Source organism: Antechinus flavipes, chromosome 4 (genome assembly GCF_016432865.1).
Source record: "Antechinus flavipes isolate AdamAnt ecotype Samford, QLD, Australia chromosome 4, AdamAnt_v2, whole genome shotgun sequence".
Classification (NCBI taxonomy): Eukaryota; Metazoa; Chordata; class Mammalia; order Dasyuromorphia; family Dasyuridae; genus Antechinus; species Antechinus flavipes.
In genome coordinates, this window is record NC_067401.1 from 207,344,151 (window position 1) to 207,361,601 (window position 17,451).

Sequence of the window (17,451 nt, forward strand, 5' to 3'; positions counted from 1 at the left end):
CTCATGAGAATGGTACCACTGCCCCCTGCTGGGCAGTTCCTCACACTGCAATGCAGATATTCCAAGGCTTTTTCAGGCCCTTAATTCTAGTCAGGACCAGCCCCTCCTTCTTGCAGAAGCCAAGGTCAGGCAGAAGTTGGCTCAGCTGCCTTCTCCTGTGGACCAATGTCCAGAGTATCCTGTCCACACCCACCAGCAGGAAATGCTTGGCAGTTCACACTTTATAGTCTTTTAAGCTTCTCACAACTACCTTGTAAGATGGGTAGTACAAACATTATTATTCCCATTTTGCAGATGTGGAAACTGAGGTTCAGAGATGTTAAATGACTTGGCCATCCTCACACAGCTAGTAAGTGTTAGAGCTGGGAATTGAACATAGTTGTCTCCTAACTCCAGGTCCTAGTACTTTTCCTCTGCTCTCTAGTTTTTTCACTTCTAACTTCAGTTTCTCCCTTAGAACACAAAACTATTTCTTGCCATTGCATTCCCCATATTCACAGCTTTAATAATCATGTAACTCACATTTATATCGCACTCTCACAAGTTTAAAAAGAACTTTCCTCACATCAGCCCTTGTGAAGTAGGGATAAATATACAGACATTTCTTCTATAATCTCTTAGTAGTGCCAAAGCTAGAAGGGATCTTGGAACTTATTTAGTCCATTCCTCACTTCAGACAGATGAGGAAAATGGCATGGCTAAAGAAATATTATCCCAAAGGAGAGGTGCCACAGCAAAACAGAAAGTAATTTGGCCCTTCAGCCTGGCTCTTTCCCTGACCAGTCTCCTTTTCCAGGCTTCAGAAGGCTTTCGGCACTATCCCTCAAGCTCCCTCTTAGACTTTGGTTTCCAAGACAACTTCCATTTCTAAGAGCTGGCTAGGACTTGAGGGATCACCGACTTCTACCTTCTGCTTTTATGAGTCAGGAAACTAAGATGCCGAGGAATAAAACAATTCAAGTCACAGGGTATTAGAACTCTGGTATCCTGACTCCTAGCACAATAAACTTTGTTTATTATCAGATGTCTCTCTCTTCATAACATTCCCGTATTCCAGCTTTCCCATTTACTAATTATATGGTGATAGGCAAGTCACTTAACTTTTCTGGGCTTTAGTGTTCTTATCTGTAAAATGGGAGTAGTGATACTTGAAACTTCTACCTTATAGGGTGGTCGTGAAGAAAGTATTTTGCCAACACTAAATAGGAAGTCATTACAACTTGGCGGCTAGATGGCACAGTGGATAGAGTGCTGGGCCTGGAGCCAGGAAGACTCATCTTCCCGAGTTCAATCCAACCTCAGAAACATACAAGCTGTATGACCTTGGGCAAGTTACTTAACCCTGTTTGCCTCAGTTTCCTCATCTAAAAAATGAGCTGAAAAAAAGGAAATAATGAACCACTCCAGTATCTTTGCCAAGAAAACCCCAAATGGGGTCACAGAGTCAGACACAACTAGAAAATAACTAAACACCACCAGAATTACTACAACTCAGCTTGCTCGTTGGATTCCAAATAGATTTATACTCCAGCCCCTGCCTGACCATCTCGCCCCCATTATCTTCCCTAAGGCTAGCCCCTGCCCGTTTCTTACCACTGTCTGGACTTCTCCCTGCCCTCTTCCTTCTAACCACCCCATTCTCTTCATTCATGCAGCATTGATTGAGTACCTACTGTGTTCACAATCCTGTACTAGGCATCCCCAGGCCTTGAGAAAGAGAGAGGCAGAAATGGGAAAAAGGGAAGAGGAATCACTCCATCCATCCCTGTCTTTTACTCCCCACCTCCATCCCCTGCTTCGCCTTTCTCTGTTGCCCTGTGCCTTCCTTGGCCCACAGAGCTATGGTGTAGTAGCATCTTCCCTCCTGTCTCAGGTGGGGGAAAGCATCAAGCATCTCTTCTCTAACCCTTTTCTTCCCCCCCCTCCCCAACCCCAATCCCCACCTTTTAGTATGTCCTCAGCAATGCAGGCAGACAGCCATGACCGCTACGAGCGCCTCACTTCTGTCTCCAGCTCCGTGGACTTTGAGCAGAGAGACAATGTAAGTAACCTCCTTTCAACCACCATGAACATTGGTGACCAACAATCTCATCTTTATTTGTAAGGCACAGAAAGGCAAGAATTCAATCCCATTAACCCCTTAAAAACTGTTTAACCTAGCCCTAAGTGGGTGGTTTATGGGAGGCTTTAGGAGCTTTGACTTGATCCTTCCTTGGGTAGGCTTCCCTGAGCTGACCAGTCACCTTCCTTTGCAAGTTCAGGGTCCTGATGCTTCTTCCCCAATGGGGGGAAAAAAAACAGGGCAGACAGCCACCAAAGAACATGCCCCAATAGCCAGATGGCATTCTTACTCCTGGTCTGTGACTTCCTCCACACCCTGTAACATCTTTAATTACTCATGGTCCTTGACCAGGAGATGGTAGCTAGGGTTCTTTCTTATGATAAGAATATAGTGTGGCAGTAGCTCACCCAGGGACCAAAAGTCTCATCACCTGACAAGTTAACTCAGGATTACCTTTCAGCTGACTAATAGAGCAATTCAATTTAACAGGCATTTATATGTTAGGTTTTAGAGCTACAAAAATCAAAATGAGACATTTTACTTCTCTCAAAGAGCTTACTGCCTTTTTGTGTGTGTGAGGGAGCACATAACGTGCATGTTGATAAATAATAATGCTAATTAAGTATTAAGTGCCAAGGATTTAAGACTCTACAAAGTGCTGTGAGTAATTCTAGAAGAGAGAGTAATCAGAAAGAAGTAGGAGGTATCATCTGAGGAGGACCTTGAAGGAAAGAAAGGATCTCAATAGTCTTAGAGATGGAGGAAATCCATCCTAGGTTTGCAGGCGCAAAGGTGAGATGAGACAGATCAGGGAACCTTTAACAATTCAGTTTGGCTGGAGCCTAATATGACAAGAAAATAGTGTTAGGTGAATGAAAATGCAAATAACAGACCCTTGGTTAGGTGCTGAGGATAAAAATACAGATGTGATGCAGTAGCTCTTTTAAAAGAGCTTTCCTTCTAATAAGGGAAGCCTTTTTATACAAAGGAATGATGACTAGAGAAGGTCATCTGTCTGTAAACAAAGGAAGCCAAAGGGCAGTCATTTTCCCAGAGTAATTGGATTACTGATTACTATTTCCAGAGTAAATATCAGAGAGGGAAAGATATCCATGTTATGGCTGGGCAGATGGCAAAATATTTGAAATGGATCTAATCTGTGGCTAGCCAGAGATAGACACATGATCCAGAAAGCCTACTATTCCAGATGGGAAAGCAGGGTGGTCACTGGCAGGTTAGATGTTAACTAAAGTTGCATAGTTGTAAAACATTTTCTAGAGTAATTTTCTTATCAGTTTGGTGAATTTCCACTCATTTGACAGTCAAGTTCAGGTAATATTGGAAAGATAAACTAGTATTAACTGGTGGGAGGCTTTCCATACCAGGCTAAAAAGTTTGTTCTTCATACAGGAAAAGGTAAGAAGCCACTGGTCATTTTTTTGAGCAAGGTAATAGAAAAATGATTTGAGGAATGTTACGAAGAGAGAGACATTTGAGAATAAAGAGAGAGACTAGAGACCAAGGGATCATTGTTATAACAGTCTGTCAGAGGCAATGAGTAACTGAACTAGGGGTGGCATTGTTATCATAAAGAAAGAAAAGTCAATGAGTTTTAGAGAACAAAGCTTAACAATCCGTTGAATTGGAGGTGGGAAGGGAGACAGGAATGTGGGAAAGAAGGAGTCAAAAAATGATTCCGAGATGTTTAGTCTAAGATACCTGGGAGAAATAAAGTAGTTTTAACTTTTTTAAACTTTAAAATAAACCTGAAAAACATATCCCCCAGTATATGATCCAATAAAACAAATTCCCATGTTAGCTTTGTCCAGGAATGTGTATCTCTTTCTAAATCTTAGGCTCATCACATCTCTTTCAGGAGGTGAATGACATGTTTCATCTTCATTCTTTTGCAATCAAAGTTCATCATATGATCAGAATTCTGGTCTTTCAAAGTTGTTTTTCTCAATAATGTTATGATCACTATAAATTGTTATCCTAGTTCTGCTCACTCTTCATCTGCTCATAAAGTTCTTCCTAGTTTCCCCTGACATTGTCCATTCCATCTTTTTTTTTGTTTTTTGCTCAAGCAATTGGGGTTAAGTGACTTGCCCAGGGTCACACAGCTTGGCTGCTGCTCTATCCACTGTACCAACTAGCTGCCCCCTTTCATCATTTTTTATGACACAATAATATTCTACAACATACATATTCTTCAGTATGTTTAGCCATTTCCCCAGTATGGCAACACATTCATAGTTTTCCAGAGCTGCTAAAAATATTTTGTATACATGGATCCATTTCCTCTTTCTTTGAGGTGTAATAGTATTGCAGAATCAGAGGATCCTCAAAGATAGATAACTTTCTGGGCTTTGTTCCAAATTGCTTTCTTAAATGGCTGGGCCAAGTCCCAGTCCTCCAAATACTATACCTGTTTTGTCAAGTCCTTCCATCATTTTCCTCTTTTATCATCCTTGCCAGTTTGATAATTATGAGATGGAACCTCAGAGTTGCTGGAATTTGCATTTCTCTAATTATTAGTGATTTAGAGTATTTTAAAAAATATGTACATGTCAACATTATGGATGTCTTTCAAAACTTCCTTCTGATATCTTTTAACCATTTGTCTGTTGGAGAAAGGCTCTTAGTCATAAATTTTGAGTGCCATATAGTCTTGTAAATGAGACTTTTATCAAAGAAACTTGTTGCAATGAGTTTTTTCTCCAAGTCACCTATTTATCTTTTAAATTTTATTATCTTACATATGTTTAAACAAAAATTTTATCAGCTATCTTTTGTCATTTATGATCCTCCCTATCATTTGTTTAGTCATGATTCTTCCCTTATGCTTAAAATCCAAAAGGTAATTCTTCCTTGCTTCTCTGATTTGTTTACAATGTGACCTTTTATATCAAGGTCACGTCAAATGGAAACTTAAGTTGGTGTGAGATGTTAGCCAAACCTAAATTCCTCCAAAATACTGTCCAGGATTTCTCCCAATTTTTTTTTTTTTTTTTGAAATAGCGAATCCTTCCCCTATTAACTAAGGTCTTTGGGTTTATTGAGTACTATGCTGCTCCTTTTGCTTCTTTACATTTAATCTATCCCACTGATCAGCCTCTTTTTTTTTTTTTTTTAACCAATACCAAATCATTCCTGTTATTATTGCTTTGTAGTACAATTTGAAATCTAATTCTGATAGACCTGCTCCCTTCTGGTTTTATTGTTTTTTCAATATTACCCTTGAGATTCTTGATTTTAAGTTCTTCCATGTGAATTTCATTATTATTTTTAATAGCTCTTTTGGGAGTTTGACATAGCACTTAATAAATAAATTAGCATAAGTATTATTGTTGTTCTGTTATAATAATTTGACCTACCTATGTAGTTAATGTCTCTCTAATTATTTAGGTCTGTGTCTTTCTGCTGAGAGTGTTTTTTATGTGTTGATTCATGTAGTCTCTGAATGAATCTGAATAGAGACTCTCTCAAGTATTTATAACTTCAATAAGTGGTTTTGAATGAATTTCTCCTTCTAACTTTTCTTGCTGATTTCTTGTTAATTATATATGGAATGTGAATGATTTATGTGGATTTTTCTGAATGCCTACAACTTTGTTAAAATTATTCTTTCTTTTAATTTTTTGTTGACTTTAGGAATATATCATCATATCTACAGAAAGAGATCATTTTTGTTTGTGCTTATTTTCTCAAAATTTTTTTCCATGTCTTACTATTCTTGCTAGCATTTCTAGCAATATATTAAATAGTAGTGGTAATAATGAGTATCTTTGCCTTACCAATTCTAATCACATTGAGAAAACCTCTGGCTTTCCTCCATTACAATTAATTTTGAATTTGAAGAAATACTGTGTTCTATATTAAAGAAAAGTCCATTTATTCCTAAGATTTCTAAAGTTTTTCATAGAAATAAACATTGGATTTTGTTAAAAGCCTTTCAGAATATACTGGTTAATTTTTTTTATTACTTATATTATTAACATAGTTTGTTAAAAAACAAAGTTTTAGGTTTTTTAAATTATGTTGAACCAGTACTACATTACGAATATAAACCTAAGCTTGTGATAGTGTATGGTTTTTCTAATACGTTGTTGTAGTCTACTTGCTAATTTTTATTTTAAAAAAACTTGTGACAATCAATATTCATTGGGGATAATGTTCTGTAGTTTTCTACTTTATTGCTGATTTAGGCATCAAAACTATGTTTTTCATAGAAAGAGATTGAAAGGGTACATTATTCCATGTTATTGCAAACAGGTTAGTATTAGAATTAATTGTTTTTTGAATGCCTTAAAGGATTTTGTGAATCCATCTGGTTCTGAAGTTTTTTTTCCTTGAGAATTCATTTGTCTTCAATTCCTTTTTTTTTTTTTTTTTTTGATAAGGAGTTTTTAAAATAGTCTATTCTTTTTGTCTTAATCTGGCCATTATATCTTTTTGTGAATATATATTTCCTCAGTTAATCAGGTTTGTTAGCAAATAACTAACTGGATGAAATAGTTTCTAATCCTTTATTTCCCCTATAAATGGTCTGAGTTCTTTTTTCATTTTTGATTTAAACAGTTGGGTTTATCTCTGTTTAAAAAAAATCAAGTTAGTTCTTGATTGTATCAATTTTTTTAAATCAGCGTTTAGATTTATTTATCAATCCAATAGCTTTTTTGCTTTTAACTTTATCTCCTTTAATTTTCAGACTTTCTGTCTTCTTATTTGGTGAACTTTTGTTTGTTTTTGTTCATTTAGAAACTGCATGCTCAATTCATTAATTTCTTCTTTGTCTCGTATGATCATGAAAATGTTTAGAGGTACACAGAATGTTTTTGGCTTCTTCCTTTAAGTTTTGGTATATCATCTCATATTAATTCTTCAGGGATATGTTCTTTTATTTTTATAATTTGTTTTTTGAACCATGTGTTCCTTAGAATTATGTTGTTTAGTTTCTCTTAAAATTTTTAAAGGCTCTTTATTGATCATAATTTTATTGCTTTATGATCATTAAATAATGTGTTGACTATTGGGGGGGACATTTTTAGTGGTGTCTTTATGCCCTGTACAGTTAGCTTTTTTGGGTATGTGAATTCCTTTCTATTCCCTTTGAGTATTTGTCAGAAACCTATCATCTCTAATGCTTCTAAAGTTCTAGTCATTTCCTTAACTTCTTTCTTCTTTATATTTTGTGTAGATTTGTTTTAACCAAATCAATTGGGACAAAAGAAGATACATTAAAATAGCCCTTATTAACACCATTATAGTTTTACTATTTCTCCTTTCAATTTTATTTTTTCTTTAAGTGTTTAAGTTCATATTATTTATTAGATACATATTATTAAGTATTTATATTGATTTGTTATATATATCTTTGAACATATTGGCCTAATGTAATAGGGCCATATGATTCTGCAAAGGATACATTTTTTAGGAAAAGGTGATTCCATTTTTTGATATGTATTTATTGACACACCAAACATTTATTAAGATATCTCCTACTCTGTACATATCCTAATGCTTAAGCATTAGGGAAAATAGAACATTTAAATTAACTATTTCCTCCCCTCATAACTGTAATAGCTAGTGTTTACATAGGACTTTTAGGTTTATAAACTGGTTTGGAAGTAGGTAAGTGGTTCAGTGGATAGAGCACCAGATCTAGAGTCAGGAAGACCTGAGTTCAAACTTGGCCCCAGATACTATTAGCTTTGTGACCCTGGGCAAGTCACTTAACTTCTTTTTGTCTTAATCCACTGGAGAAGGAAGTAACAAACTACTCTTATGACTTATCTTTGCCAAGAATACTACATGGGCTATTGTCCGCAGGGTCAAGAAGAGTTGAATGCAATTGGACAACAAAGTGGCTTGCATGTTATCTCATTTGATCTTCATTATAACCCTGGGAGGCAGATAGTATTATTATACCTATTTTGTACATGAGGAAATTAAGGCTGAGAGATATTCAGTTAATTAGCTAAGATTACTCTAGTAGTAAATGTCTAAGGCAGGAATTAAACTTGTCTTCCTAACTCAAGTCTAGCTCTCTATCCATTGTGCCACCTAGCTGTCTCCCTTTATGGAACATAATATCTAATTGGGAACTAAAACACAAATAAAAATAGCTGCAATGCATATATTATATAGGATGTGTATTAGAGGAGCAGAATAATGTACCTTATGGTATTTGGGAGATTTTATCAGAACCAAGGAAGGCTTCATGAAGGAGATAACTTTTGAATTAGACTTTGAAGGATAGGGATGAATTCAAAAGGCAAGAAAGAAGTAGGAAAGCATAGGGCATATTTGAAATACAAGGAAGACCCATTTGACCTGAACATAGAACACACAGTGGAAATTAATATGAAAGAAGACTAGAAAATAGGGTGATGCCAGAGTGTGTAAGGAGTTTGAAGAAGCTGAGCCACAGGAATTCTGTTGTCCCCTGAGGTTTTATCATCTTATATCTTCTTTTCCTCCTTCCCCTTCCTGTTTTTCTTCTTCTCCCTGGACCATTCCAGGGAGCAAAAATATAATCTCCCAATTTGTTTTTTTCATTCTTGCCCATCCCAGAAGTGAATATACAACATTTTAAAAATTGAATATGAGTCTTTCAGAATCTCAATAAAAATTATGGCATTCATGTATGAGTAAGGGTTCAATTTTCCTACTTTATTCATTCTTCTTCATCTGCTTCTCCTCCGAGAAACAGCTGTATTTAACCTTTTCATCCTTTTATTCTTGGGGCTGGTTCCCTAGCCAAAAATTCTCCTCGTCTCCACATCCTCACCCCCTCTTTCTCTCTCTTCAGCTTCCACTAATACTTTGGACCTATCCTAAAAGTTTATATTTTAATAGCATTCCAGTTTCTTTATGTGTCTTAGCTCTCCTGTTGTTATACTGTAAACTCTTTAAGCAATGGACTATTTGCACTTCTGTGTTGTATTCACATCTAGTGTCTAGTACAGTGTCTTAGAAAAAATTAAATACTGCCTAGTACTTAAGAGTTAAGTACTAAAAAATTACTGCCTAGTACATGAGATTGACCCTGCCTCATTTAATGAAGAAAATTTAAACTCTGGTTTGCATTAAAAAGTCCTCCATAGCCTGTCATCAGCTCATCCCCCTGATCTTATATTGTACTTCTTCCCTGCCTAGTGTATGCCCCACTGTACTTGGAGAAATGTATTCTCTTCTCAAAGGGAACACTGGCTCTATCTCAGGATCTCCCCATTTCACAAAAGAAATTTTTTTAAATCCATCTATCTATTCACAGTAGATTTCAACCTCTAACTTAAAGACTTCAGTGTCTTCTTTTCCATCAGTTTCACAAAAGAAAACGCTGAGTCTAGGAACTGAAATGACCAATATTTCAGGATTAGTAAGAAGCTAACTTGAAATTTGAACACAGAGCCTCTTGATCCCCAATCCAGTGTTGTTTCCTCTATGCCATGTTGCTTCCCTAATCATCATTCTCCCCAAACTTGGAAATTGGTGCTCTTTTTGTTGTAGAGGTGCTGGGGAAGAGAGAGGAAAAGGTGTAGGCAAGGATTCCAGAAATCCAAGAGAGCCTGGTACCAGCAAGAAGGAGAGCAGCAAACAAGTGGTTCATAAGTCAAGTATATGTAGGTCTCAAACCCTAAGACTTCCTGTGTGTGGAAAAGGAGTAAGCCACAAGTAACCAGGTGGGGCAGAATCAAGCCAAGACTAAAATGAGGCAATTGCATATTATTTCCCATCATCCTAGCCAACACTGCTGGAGAGTGGAGCTCACTTTCCATCTAAGACAGCAGAGCCTTTTTCTTTCTGCCCTTGCACCAAAGTCTAATAGGGAAAGATTCTGTTCTTAGAACCTTCATCCTATTGTTTCTAGCCACTATTATGTCAGTAAGGGAGGTGGAAAGGATACTCCACAAGCTTTTAGTAATAGCTGAAAAACAACCTCTTGACATAATAGAACAACTGATTTCTTTGCAACAGTATCACAAATTTTTGTTAGTGTCAACTATGGGGATCCCAAGAGACATACTATTCTTTTCCTGTGAAGAAAACTAGAAATTTAACCCAGACTCCCCATGGACTCAGCCCCTTTCCTTTAAATAATTCCCTCTTACTATTCATTATGGAACCCAAACCCACTCAGATCCCCCCCCCTTTTTTTTCTTCCAGAACCCTAAGAGACATCAGTTGCATCAGAATCTAACTTTGACCACATTCAGTCCCCAAACATGCAAGAAAAGCCCTGTACTAGGTGTCAAGTCAACTACAAATTTAAATAAGATGTGGCCCCTGTTCAAAAGGTGGGGATATCCAGTAGACATCTGACTCATATACAAATAACTTATAAATAATTGAGTACAACAGTTTGAGAGGTACAAACAGCCATGCCATTGGAGATACTACTGCAGGTGGAGGAAAGGAAGGCCTTTTGTAACACATGGCATTTTAATTGAGTCTTAAAAGAATGGATAAGGATGCCTGGGGACTTCCAGTCATAGAGACTGATTGGAACAGGTGAAATGGACTTAGAAAACATCAAAGATACTAATTTGAGTGGAGTATAGATTGAATGAAGAATGGAAATATGAATTGGTGCCAACCTGTACAGAGCAATGCTACCTTGGAGAGTTTAGATTAGATTCAGTACACAGTAGGAACCAAAAGTTATTTAACTAAAATCGGAGCTTTTTTTTTTTTTTTTTAAAGAAAACTTTAAACATGTAGGATGGAGTACAGGTGGGGAGAAATGGACAGTGGAAGATTTCATTAGGAATCTTTATAGAATGAACCAGTCAAGTAATCATGAGAGTCTTCACTAAGATTGTGGAAATGGAAAGAAAGGGGCAGACAGAAATGCTAAGGTAGAATTGGCTGTAGTGTAATGATTAGATGTTGAAGAGTAAGAAAGTAACCTTATTCTTTTGAGCTGGGTATTGGAGTTCTATAAAAGGAGAAACAGGCTTTGGGGAGAAAACATGGCTAAGATCAGTTTGGGATATGCATTTAAGGTTCTTGAGTATTCAGATATATTGAGATTTAGTTTAATAGATCAGAGGATTATTTATATAGAGATAAATCTGGGATTATATAAAATGGCTAAGAGAAGAAAGGAGAGAGACAAGACCAAGACTTTGGAGAATGGCTGCATTAAAAGAATAAGAGAGTAGACAGAAGGTTATAGCAAAGAGATTGAAGAACTGAAGAAAGGGATATTCATTTGTATCACAGTTACAGAAATATCCAGGAGAACATGAAATGAGAAAAGGCCATTGATTTTTGGTGATTAAGAATTCAGTATAGAGACTTTTGTGACAAAAGTTTCACACAATTGTAGTAACAGAAGCCAAATTCGCAGAGGAGGAAGTGGGGATTTCAAGTGTAGCCCATTTTTTATGGCTCAGCAGTAAAGAAGAGAGGTTCATAGGTATGGCAGAACCAAGGGAAGGTGGGGGGGGTTGGGTTTTTGTGGGAGTTTTTTACAGGGAAATTCTGAATATGTTTGTAGGCGTCAGGAATGGAGCTAGTGAAGAGGATGAAAATGATGAAGAGCAATGAAACAAGATCCCAATTGTGGGAAATTGAAGGGAGAAGATGGTTCACATCTTCCATGTTCCATGGGTTTTGAAAATAAATCTCCATTATAGTCCAGCCATTCCTCTATTGAGTCTTTCCAGAAAACAAATACCAGAGAGAATTTTGATTTTTTTTCCCCTCTGTAGCCTTTTTTGCTAGAAGAGCAAAGCTGGAAATTGTGGTATCAGAAAGACTAGGGAATGCCTTAGGTAGAACCTAATTATCTAATGGAAAATCATAGGTAGGGAACCAGCTCCAGGTGACATATCTCTTTTGTTCTGTCCTTTTCCCTTCCCCAAAACAGGGTTTCTGCTCCTGGCTGACAGCAATCTTCAGGATAAAGTAAGTATAATGGAGCCTCAGGCTCCCCAAGCCCTCATCTCTCAGTCCTCAGTCAATGTCCATAATGTCAAAGCTAGAGCCTATGAGGACTCTGGCTTGATCCTTCCTAGAACTCACTATCACTGGGAACTCATCTAAGATAGGAATTACCTTTATCCCCATCTTCCTGTCTAGTATCATCAGTGGCCCATCCTGTCATCAAGATCTCCCTCCCACTCAACAGGTCTGGGTGGCCAAAATGGTAGGGCAGTTAAGTAGAACAGTTCCCTATTTATCAACAGGCAGGGTGAAGTATACAACGTGCCAGAACAAGTGCCCAGCAGGCAGGATGAAGTATGCAACAGGCAAGAGCAAGTGCCCAGCAGGCAGGATGAAGTATGCAACAGGCCAGAGCAAGTGCCCAGCAGGCAGGAACAGCTGTCCAGAGGCGCAGAGAATCTACCCAACAGGCAGGAGCAGTTACCTAAAAGGCAAGAGCAGCTACCCAGAAACACAAAGGAGCTGCTCAGTAGGCAGCACTTGCCTCTCATCAGGGAGATCTATTGTCCAGCTGGCATGGGCCAGTGCACAGTAGGGAGAAACTACTACCCGACTGGCAGGAACTAGTGTGCTGGAAGACACTGTCCCTCCAGCAGAAAGTGGTGCATAACAGGGATGTGTCAGCACCCAGTTGGCAGGAGTTGCTGACCAGTAGTAAGGAGTGACTTCAAGAGGAAAGGGCAAGACACCAGAAGACAGGACCAATCCTCCTCCTGGTAGGAATAAGCCTTTAGCTGGCTGGAGGAATCCTTCAGCTGGAAGGAGAAAGCCATCAGCATGCATCCACAAGGCAGACAAATTCAATGACGAAATCAAGGATACAGAGAAAAAAACAAGCATTCAGGCAATAATGAATGCTCTCTTCTTGAGGTTAGCAGGCTGCCTAATCAATCCCTTAGGCAGAAGGACAGAACCCCTTAACTCAGCCTTTCTGACACTTTAATGTACCATTGATCCACCAACAGTACCTGCTCTTCCTTCTCTCATTCCTATTTAAATTGTCTTCACTTTGCACTACTGCCTCCTTCCCTCTTTGTTCCTCCTCTTTGCTTGCCTCTATTTTCTTCCCATTCCACTCTCATTCTCCCCACTTCTTGCTTCATCTGCCATGTTCAAGCTATGCCTGGTGGTCATACAGAGGTGATACTCCCTACCAAAAACACACGCAAGGCATGTGTGATCAGACCAAAGTAGAAAACAAAACCAAGTGATATATTCTAGGAAAATTTTTTTAATGCTTTCAATTGGAAGGGTCAGAAAAGACTTTACAGGAGAGAAGGGTACCTGAATTCACTTTGAAGGAAAAGCAAGTTGGGGACAGAGCGGAGCATATTTAGCCCCTGAGGAAATAGCTGGGAGCCCACTATGGGCTGGAATAGGAAGCACAGAGGGAAAAGTATAATAATATGAAATGAGGCTATATAATATGCAATGTATAAAATACATAATGCCAGTTATTACCTGTATCCAGGTGGTTCCCCAAATACATATGTGTGTGTGTATATATGCATATAGATATAGATATATATAGGGGTTGGCAAATATATATTTGGGGAACTACCTGGGTACAGTTAATATTAAACTCATGAAAGGTGATGACATTCCCAAGGGTGCAAATGTATAGAGAAAGAAGATTTTAGGACCCAGCCTTTGAGGACATTCACACCTATAAGGTGGGACATGGATGATGATCCAGCAAAGGACTCATCATTCATTTAGCAAATACTGGGAAGAAGAAGTCAGACATAAAGAAAGAGAGTCAGAAGGGAGTAGTGTTGTGGCAACCAAAGAAGGAAGGCAGACAGAGCAGATGATTTTTCCCTAGCATTTGTCCATGACCTTGAGATGACAGAGACTAGAGGAAATGATTTTTTTTTTTTTTAAAGGGCAGGCTTGCCGAGGAAAGGTAATTAGAGGGCTTTACCAGAGCACCAGAGGAGGCTAAACTAAAGGAAAAGAGAAGTGGAAATAGTGAGGAGAGAGAGAGAAAGGTGAGAGGTGATCTTGATTTTCTCAGTTAGGAGGCAAGGCCCTCCACAGAGAGGGAGGAAGGAAGCGAGGGGGAAGGAATGGCCTGAAGTTTACAGAAAGAAGCAGTTATTTGAAACAGCCTCCACAAGCAATATAATTATCAAATAAGAAAAAATTGGCTATGCAATAGTGAGGGCCCACATAAACCTCATATGGTAGATCAGAGGAGGCTTCTGTGGTAAAAGGAAATCCAGTATGCACTTTGGCAAGGTGTGAGCAGTGATAGAAAAAAGAGGCGAGGAGAAGAGTGTAACTGAAGTGGTCAACTGCAGGGTCATGAATGAAGAGAGAAAATCGAGACTAGTGGCACTCACTGAATGGGGTTTGTGTAGAGGGACTAGAGGCCTCAATGAGGACAAAGAACAGTTTTAGCATGAGATAGGATAGGAAATTATTATAGAGAAGTGGTGCAATTTGAGCAATGACGAGAAATAAATGAGGAAGATATCGATCATGGGAGTTGCAGGAGTTGATCAACTAGAAGACCAGAGTATTTGAGGTGACATCAACATATACCTCTTTCTTCCCTCATCATTCTCACCTCTTTTTTCTTATTCATCCTTGCTCATTTTCTATTCCCGCTTTTTTCCCCCATCCTCCTCTATACTTTTCAATATGCACAAACCAGCCTTCGTTCCATTTTGCATCCCTTTACAGAGAGAAGAAAAGCCAAGGGGATTATATTTCCTTGTTTGGAAGTTGGAAAAATATAGATGTGAAGGTCAGAAGTTAGGAAAAGGGAATGGCAATTGCCCTTCCCTCCTCCGTTGATTCTGATTCCATGTCCTTTCCCATCTCCTGCTTGCCTATCCTTTCCAATCCTGCTCCCCAGGGATGAGGAGATCTTGGACAAGTGTGGGGCTGACGCAGTTCACTACCTGACATTCCAGCGGCACATCATTGGACTGCTTGCGGTCGCAGGTGTTCTCTCCGTGGGCATTGTGCTTCCTGTCAACTTCTCAGGGAACCTGCTTGGTCAGTAGGGGGAAGGTGTGCTTCCTATCAATTTCTCAAGGAACCTGCTGGAAAGGGTGGGGGTGGGGGGGAGTAGAGGAAAAGGGGAGGGAAATGGCTTAAATGACTGAACAGATGATGAATGAATGAATGGAATGAATTTTAAAATGTTTATTAAACCCTTACTGTGTGCTAAGCACTGGGCAGCAAGAGATGGGCCAGTTCCTGATGCTCACAGCTTCCTCTCTCTCTTCTCTCTCTCCCTTTACCCTAAGAAAACAACCCCTATAGCTTTGGGAGAACTACCATTGCCAACCTAGACTCAAGGTAAGGATATGGAAAACAGAAGAAAAAATATACACTAGTGTGGAGCTGGAGAGGGGGAGAGGAAAGGGTAATGTAACATGGAGGATAGAGAAGAAATAAGACAACCATGAGCATGGGTAAGAAGGTAAGGAGATGAATGGCTGGGAATCGGACATAATAAGGCAGCAGGAAAAAGTTAGGCTTGCTTAGTAAATAGATGAGGGTGGGAACAAGAGTGGGGAATGAAGCAAGGGCAGACAGAGACTGTAGGGTGTGTGTGAGAAGATTGTGGGAAGAACCATGGGGAGGGAGAGTCATCTAAGAAGAGGAGATAGTCTTAAACCACATCAGAAGAGAACACTTAACCTGGAATATGTCACCAGAAGGAAGGCTTTGGGCTCTGGAGGAAGGGAGTTTCCCAGACAAAACAAGCCTGTAGGACACAAAGTACAAAGATTTTCTCCATTTTTACAAACATAACTGTGATGGAGGTAATTAAAGGGATTTTGTTCAAGGTCATACAGCCAGTAAGTGGTGAAGTCAGGCCTCTAGCCTCCAAGTTTCTTGATTCCTCACTCCAGGAACCTTTGGTACATCAGATTGCTTTTTAGGAGATGTCAAGTGAACAAGCATTTATTAAGTGCCTTCTGTGTACCAGGCACTCTGCTGAGCACTGGACATGCAAAGAAAATCAGTCCTTGCTCGCAAGGGATTCAAAGTCTACTAAGAGACACAAGATATGGACTGAATAAAACAGAAATAATCTTGAAGAAAGGCACTAAAAGGGTTTCAGAAAGACTTCCTGCAGAAGGTGGGATTTAAGTTGAAACCTGAAGGAAACCAGAAAGGAAAGAAATCCAGGTCTGGGACCAGTCCAGAGAAAATGCTCAGAGCCAGGAGATGGAGTACAGTGAGAAAGGTGGCAGGAGGTCAATACACTGACTCATTGAGGGCACAGAGGGAAATAACTGAAAAAATAGGAAAAGCTTAAAAGCCAGAGTTTTGTATGTGATCCTGCAGGTGCTCCAGAGGGAATCACTGGAGTTTATTAAATAGGAGAGTAACATGGTCAAACCTGAACTTGAGGAAGTTCATTTTGATAGTGGAGTGAAGGAAGGACCAGAGCAGCAAAACGTTAAAGATAGGGAGCCCAGCCAGAAAACCACTGCAATAGACCAGTATGATCTATACTGGTGATAGACCTTTTAGACAGTGAATTTGGTTAGAGGAGAAAGAGAGTCAACGAGAGGATCAGAAATGTAGAGATCCCAAAGTGAATTATTTAATGTTAGACCAGGTTAGAGATTAATGATATGAAAACAGAGGATTTGCTCCCAGCTAGACATATTCTCCTTCAAAGCCCTGTTCTTTTGCAGTAACAACCTGCTATGGCTGCACACCTCGTTCGCCTTCCTGTACCTACTACTCACTGTGTATACCATGCGAAGACATACCTCTAAAATGCGCTATAAAGAAGATGACATGGTAAGCAGAAATTATGTCACTTCCACATCAGCTCACCTGATGCTCAGCTCTTGTTCCCTAGTCTCAAATGTACACCATCCATTTCCTTCATTCTTCATCTCTAATCCTACTTCCTCTTTCCTCATCTTCCTTTTTGTCTTTCCCTTTTTCCTATCTTCTTCTCCATCTTTTTCCCGTGTTCCCCCCTTCATCTTCTGCTTCCTCCCAAATCTGCAGCATCTTCTTCCTCTTTCATGTTCTTGTTTCTTACCCCCCCTTCCTATCTTCTTTCCCTATCTCCACTTCATCCAACAAATGCCATCTCTTCATGACAACCCTTGTGAAATGAGACAGATGAGGCAATGCTATTTCCAATCCAGGTCTATTACTGAATATTCTTAGTCTCCAAAGTCCATCCTCTTTATTATGGTCCCCTAGCACCACCTATCCCCACCACCACACGCTGTTCTCTGGGGCCTTCTTTGGCCTCGGTCCCATCCAGACTCTGTGTCCCCCCACTTTGAGTGCTCTGCCACCCTTGAAACTGTTAAGATCTATCAAAATGAACCATCTTCCTCCACGTCTCTTTTCCCTCTCAGGTGAAGCGCACCCTCTTCATCAATGGCATTTCCAAGTACGCAGAGTCAGAAAATATCAAGAAGCACTTTGAGTGAGTT

General features: G+C 39.2%; 1 protein-coding gene across 1 annotated transcript in view; it reads left to right on the forward strand.

Moving 5' to 3' along the window:
• Positions 1-17,451, forward strand: part of TMEM63B (transmembrane protein 63B) — a 36,107-nt gene that overhangs the window by 8,547 nt on the left and 10,109 nt on the right. The window contains exons 5-10 of the mRNA XM_051997051.1: positions 1,951-2,041; positions 11,943-11,980; positions 14,883-15,025; positions 15,280-15,331; positions 16,687-16,795; positions 17,374-17,444. Of these exons, the coding sequence (XP_051853011.1) occupies positions 1,951-2,041; positions 11,943-11,980; positions 14,883-15,025; positions 15,280-15,331; positions 16,687-16,795; positions 17,374-17,444 (504 nt within the window). The remainder of the gene's footprint in view (positions 1-1,950; positions 2,042-11,942; positions 11,981-14,882; positions 15,026-15,279; positions 15,332-16,686; positions 16,796-17,373; positions 17,445-17,451) is intronic.